The sequence below is a fragment of the Salmo trutta genome, chromosome 12, assembly GCF_901001165.1.
Source record: "Salmo trutta chromosome 12, fSalTru1.1, whole genome shotgun sequence".
Classification (NCBI taxonomy): domain Eukaryota; kingdom Metazoa; phylum Chordata; class Actinopteri; order Salmoniformes; family Salmonidae; genus Salmo; species Salmo trutta.
Window position 1 is genome coordinate 45257231 of NC_042968.1, and position 6000 is coordinate 45263230.

The window sequence follows — 6000 nt, forward strand, 5'->3', positions numbered from 1 at the left end:
TTTGATCATTCGTTTATGTCCAGGAATCTGTCCCTGGAGAAATGTACAGTCTAGATAACATGTTTAGTATCTGTCCCTGGAGAAATGTACAGTCTAGATAACATGTTTAGTATCTGTCCCTAGAGAAATGTACAGTCTAGATAACATGTTTAGTATCTGTCCCTGGAGAAATGTACAGTCTAGATAACATGTTTAGTATCTGTCCCTAGAGAAATGTACAGTCTAGATAACATGTTTAGTATCTGTCCCTGGAGAAATGTACAGTCTAGATAACATGTTTAGTATCTGTCCCTAGAGAAATGTACAGTCTAGATAACATGTTTAGTATCTGTCCCTAGAGAAATGTACAGTCTAGATAACATGTTTAGTATCTGTCCCTAGAGAAATGTACAGTCTAGATAACATGTTTAGTATCTGTCCCTAGAGAAATGTACAGTCTAGATAACATGTTTAGTATCTGTCCCTAGAGAAATGTACAGTCTAGATAACATGTTTAGTATCTGTCCCTGGAGAAATGTACAGTCTAGATAACATGTTTAGTATCTGTCCCTAGAGAAATGTACAGTCTAGATAACATGTTTAGTATCTGTCCCTGGAGAAATGTACAGTCTAGATAACATGTTTAGTATCTGTCCCTGGAGAAATGTACAGTCTAGATAACATGTTTAGTATCTGTCCCTGGAGAAATGTACAGTCTAGATAACATGTTTAGTATCTGTCCCTAGAGAAATGTACAGTCTAGATAACATGTTTAGTATCTGTCCCTAGAGAAATGTACAGTCTAGATAACATGTTTAGTATCTGTCCCTAGAGAAATGTACAGTCTAGATAACATGTTTAGTATCTGTCCCTGGAGAAATGTACACTAGTGAAACCACAATGTTTGGTTAGTCACTGTATGTTCAGTATGTATATATGCCTACATGACTTGCATACAAGTGAGCCTCCCTGTAGCATGTATTTCATCAGATGTTTTTGGACTTGGGCACTTTTCTTTCACCATGCATTTTGGAAAAAAACGAACAGTATTTTTGATTGACTTTAGAGGTTGTAGATTCTTGTTGCACTGTGCAGACAGCCTTTCTTCCTCTCGGTCTCTGTGGGCTTTAGCCAGGAGTCAGTGAAATGGTTTGAGGACAGTGACATTTGCCCTGTCCTTTAGGTACACTTAGCAACATTAGCGCATATTGATGGATGGTACAGATTTTAGCTTGACTGTGAAGTAAAGCCCTCTCAATAAAGAGAATGTCCAGAGAGCTATTATTCTAACTTAGCATGGCTTCTTCACAGAGCACATCCCACAGACATGGATGAGCCTCAAATTGTATGATCGATGTGGGAACCAGAGCTTGAAGGCTTTTGCAAGTTAAAGCGCCCCTGAGTCTAAAGCAAATAAGGGTTTAAACAGTCTCTCTCTCTCCGTTTATCGCTTCTCTGCAGCAATCTCCGTTGTATATCACTCCAAGGTCGACAGCTCGCCAGACAGCCGCATGGTAGTGTTGTGTTTAGTTACAGGCAGCACACTTGTTTATTCACGCCATTTAATGCATTGAATTAAAGCAATTTTGGTAAGCTATTTCTCATTCCAACTACTTGTCACAGGGAGATTGACAGGCGACTCAAGGTGCTGCTAAGACCTAGAACAGTAACTGACAGACCCTGGAACCCACAATGCAGCCCATTCTCCTTTGGCCAGCAGATTAAGAGTTCATAAAGCCAGGATGAAGAATGTATCTGTCCCTCACAGTTGGATGGACAGTAGTTCTTTGGGGTTTACAGAAGACTTAGAGTCCTAAGTCGATAGAGCAGCAGTTGGTGTTTAGGACCCTGACACACAGATAAGAGAAGAGTAACAGAGAAGAGTAACCTGCAATCGGAATAGAGGGTCCTCCAGGCAATTGCACTTGTACAGAACAAAACATTATGTTCCATACAAGCCTGGCATAATTCTCTTTCACATTGGAAGTAGGTATCTCTCCATGATTTGTAAATTAAACTGACATTTGTTTATTGCTGTAAATACTTTGCTTCATTTAGTTGATTGAGGTTTATGAGAGAGCCTAATCGGAAGTGAAAAGGACTAATTTGAGCTTTGTCGTCCATTGCATTAAAAAAACGATTAAAGCTGTAATTCAGATGTGCCCTCTGTGAGTGGTGTAGTTACTAAACATGACAGAAATAGTTTTAAGAAGATTTTTGTTGTAAAAGGAAATCTGAGGTTTTCTGTTCACCTTCTGGTATTTCAGCTGATATTTCTACCACTTGTCTAACCCAGAGCCTTTAGTCCAAATCTGAGGTTTTCTGTTCACCTTCTGGTATTTCAGCTGATATTTCTACCACTTGTCTAACCCAGAGCCTTTAGTCCAAATCTGAGGTTTTCTGTTCACCTTCTGGTATTTCAGCTGATATTTCTACCACTTGTCTAACCCAGAGCCTTTAGTCCAAATCTGAGGTTTTCTGTTCACCTTCTGGTATTTCACCTGATATTTCTACCACTTGTCTAACCCAGAGCCTTTAGTCCAAATCTGAGGTTTTCTGTTCACCTTCTGGTATTTCAGCTGATATTTCTACCACTTGTCTAACCCAGAGCCTTTAGTCCAAATCTGAGGTTTTCTGTTCACCTTCTGGTATTTCACCTGATATTTCTACCACTTGTCTAACCCAGAGCCTTTAGTCCAAATCTGAGGTTTTCTGTTCACCTTCTGGTTTTTCAGCTGATATTTCTACCACTTGTCTAACCCAGAGCCTTTAGTCCAAATCTGAGGTTTTCTGTTCACCTTCTGGTATTTCACCTGATATTTCTACCACTTGTCTAACCCAGAGCCTTTAGTCCAAATCTGAGGCGAATGTAACCCTGTGGCATCATCTTTTGGGCAAGAGTTGTGATTTTTGTCTGTTGTGTGGCTAAAGTATTGTTTGTTAAATAAACACAATTGTTTTTTTATATCAATAATACTTCAGGAGATAAGCGTCAAACCTGACAAAATAATATATTTAAAAAAAATTGTTTATAGATGTAGTTGTCCTTTAAATGTACCAACCATCCCTTTTACTTCTGTCTCCGCAGGGAAGCAGTAGAATGGTGTCCGGGGAGGCAGGTGGGCACAGCTACCTGGTGGCGTGCTGGCAGCCCATCCTGGTCCTAATGCTGGGCACTGTCCTCTCCGGCTCCACCACCGGCTGCCCGTCCCGCTGTGAGTGTAATGCTCAGGAACGTTCCGTGGTGTGCCATCGACGGAGGCTGGCCTCGTTTCCCGAGGGCATCCCCATCGAGACGAAACTACTGGACCTCAGCAAGAACCGTCTGAAAAGCCTGGGGCCTGAGGAGTTCATCAACTACCCACAGCTGGAGGAGCTGCAGCTCAATGAGAACAATATCTCTTCCATGGAGCCCGGGGCTTTTAGCAACCTTGTCGGCTTGCGGACTCTGGGGCTGCGCAACAACCAGCTTAAGCTAATCCAGTTGGGAGTGTTCACAGGCCTCAGCAACCTCACCCAGCTGGACATTAGCGAGAACAGAATTGTCATCCTGCTGGACTACATGTTCCAGGAGCTGTACAATCTGAAGGCTCTGGAAGTCGGCGATAACGACCTGGTGTTCATCTCTCACCGAGCGTTCCACGGCCTCAGCAGCCTGGAACAGCTGACCATGCAGCGCTGCAACCTGACCTCGGTGCCCACCGAGGCCCTGAGCCATCTGCACAACCTGCTGTCGCTGCGACTACGCCACCTCACCGTCAATGCTGTCAGGGATTACTCCTTCAAGAGGCTTGACCGCCTGAGGGTGTTAGAGATCTCCTACTGGCCCTACCTGGACACCATGACCTCCAAATGCCTGTACGGCCTCAACATCACCTCCCTGACCATCACAAACTGTAACCTCACTGCCATCCCTTACCAGGCCATCCGACACCTTGGGCACCTTCTCTATCTCAACTTGTCTTTTAATCCCATTCACACGGTGGAGGGGAACAAGCTGCACAATCTAATGAGGCTCCAGGCCTTCCACTTGGTAGGAGGGAGATTAGCCACAATCGAGCCCTACACCTTCCGGGGCTTGAACCACCTCCGAGTCCTCAACGTATCCAGCAATAGCCTGAGCACCCTGGAGGAATCTGTCTTTCACTCCGTGGGGAACCTGGAGACCCTGGCACTGTACGATAACCCACTGGCCTGCGACTGCCGACTGCTCTGGGTCTTCCGCCGCCGCTGGAGGCTCAACTTCAACCGGCAGCAGCCCGCCTGCTCTTTGCCTGAGGCCGTGCAGGGCAAGGAGTTCAAAGACTTCCCCGACATCCTCCCCTCCGATTCCTTCACCTGCCAGAAGTCCAGGATACAAGACCACAAGGCACTGCAGAGGCACGTGGACGAGGGCACAACGGTCCATTACACATGCCAGGCGGACGGCGACCCAGCCCCTGTGATCATGTGGCTGTCCCCCAAGAAGCAGTTCATCACCACCAAGTCTGTGGGGCGTCTCAGCGTGTCCCCCGAGGGCACGCTAGAGGTGCGCTATGCCCAGATCCAGGACAACGGTACCTACCTGTGCATCGCCAGCAATGCAGCAGGGAATGACACCAAGCCTGCCCACCTGCATGTTCACAGCTACTCGCCCAACTGGCCGCACCAGCCCAACAAGACGTTTGCTTTCATCTCCAACCAGCCCAGCGAGGACGGGGCCAACGGGACCCTTGCCCAGGTTCCCTTCCCGTTCGACGTGAAGACTCTGATCATCGCAACCACCATGGGATTTATCTCGTTCCTCGGTGTCGTCCTCTTCTGTCTCGTCATCCTCTTCCTCTGGAGCAGAGGAAAAGGCAACGTCAAGCCAAACATAGAGATTGAGTATGTACCCCGTAAGGCGGAGGCAGGTGAGAGTAGTCCAACCGGCGATGCGCCACGTAAATTCAACATGAAAATGATGTGAGACTCAAGTTTACTGACTTCAAAATGAGGGTGGACACACTATATTCTCTTTAAATATATGTGGAATCTATGAGAGATAGACATCTTGATATTATACCCAAGACTGTTTTACCTTCAGGGACTGAATCTTAAACAGCGAGTGTTGGATTTAAAAGTATTCAAATCTGTGCGTTTTTATGGGCAATAGTCATTAAGAAAATAAGCCAGAATAAGCCAGTCATGTTTTATGCTCCTTTCAACCTGAAAATGGAGATTGTCTTTATCTAGTCTTTTGATTGTTTTTTTTCTCTGTATCTTGTTCTTCTTACCATGTACAATGAGGAAAGGAATGGTCGTAATACCACTTAAAGGGGTAGTTCACAAAAATACTGAAATTGACAGCAGCAACGGTAAGAGGAATATCATGTCAATTTGTTTGAACTATACCTTTAATGGTTATGGGTTTTGAGCATATTACTGTATTACGAGCAGGCGCAATTCAAGCAATGTACGTACAGTGCATTCGGAAAGTATTCAGACCCCCTTGACTTTTTCCAAATGTTGTCATGTTACAGCCTTATTCTAAAATGTATTAAATAGTTTTTTTTTAACTCATCAATGTACACACAACACCCAATAGTAACAAAGCAAAAACAGGTTTTCAGACCCTTTACTCAGTAAACACAGGTATTTGGGGAGTTTTTCCACATTCTTCTCTACAGATCCTCTCAAGCTCTGTCAGGTTGGATGGGGAGCGTTGCTGCACAGCTATTTTCAGGTCTCTCCAGAGATGTTCGATGGGGTTCAAGTCCGGGCTCTGGCTGGGCCACTCAAGGACATTCTGAGACTTGTCCCGAAGCCACTCCTGCGTTGTCTTTGTTGTGTGCTTAGGATCATTGTGCTGTTGGAAGGTGAAACTTCGCCCCAGTCTAGGTCCTGAATGCTCTGGAGCAGGTTTTCATCAAGGATTTCTCTGTACTTTGCTCCGTTCATCTTTGCCTCGAACCTGATTAGTCTCCCAGTCCCTGCTGCTGAAAAAAATCCCCACAGCATGATGCTGCCACCACCATGCTTCACCCTTGGGATGGTGCCAGG

At 45.2% G+C, this 6000-nt stretch overlaps 1 protein-coding gene across 1 annotated transcript in view; it reads left to right on the forward strand.

Moving 5' to 3' along the window:
* The window catches only part of LOC115203632 (leucine-rich repeat and immunoglobulin-like domain-containing nogo receptor-interacting protein 1-B), a 28652-nt gene extending 23187 nt beyond the window's left edge, over window positions 1–5465 (forward strand). The window contains exon 2 of the mRNA XM_029768507.1: window positions 3068–5465. Within this exon, the coding sequence (XP_029624367.1) occupies window positions 3068–4927 (1860 nt within the window). The 3' untranslated portion in view covers window positions 4928–5465. The remainder of the gene's footprint in view (window positions 1–3067) is intronic.
* Window positions 5466–6000: the final 535 nt, after the last annotated feature.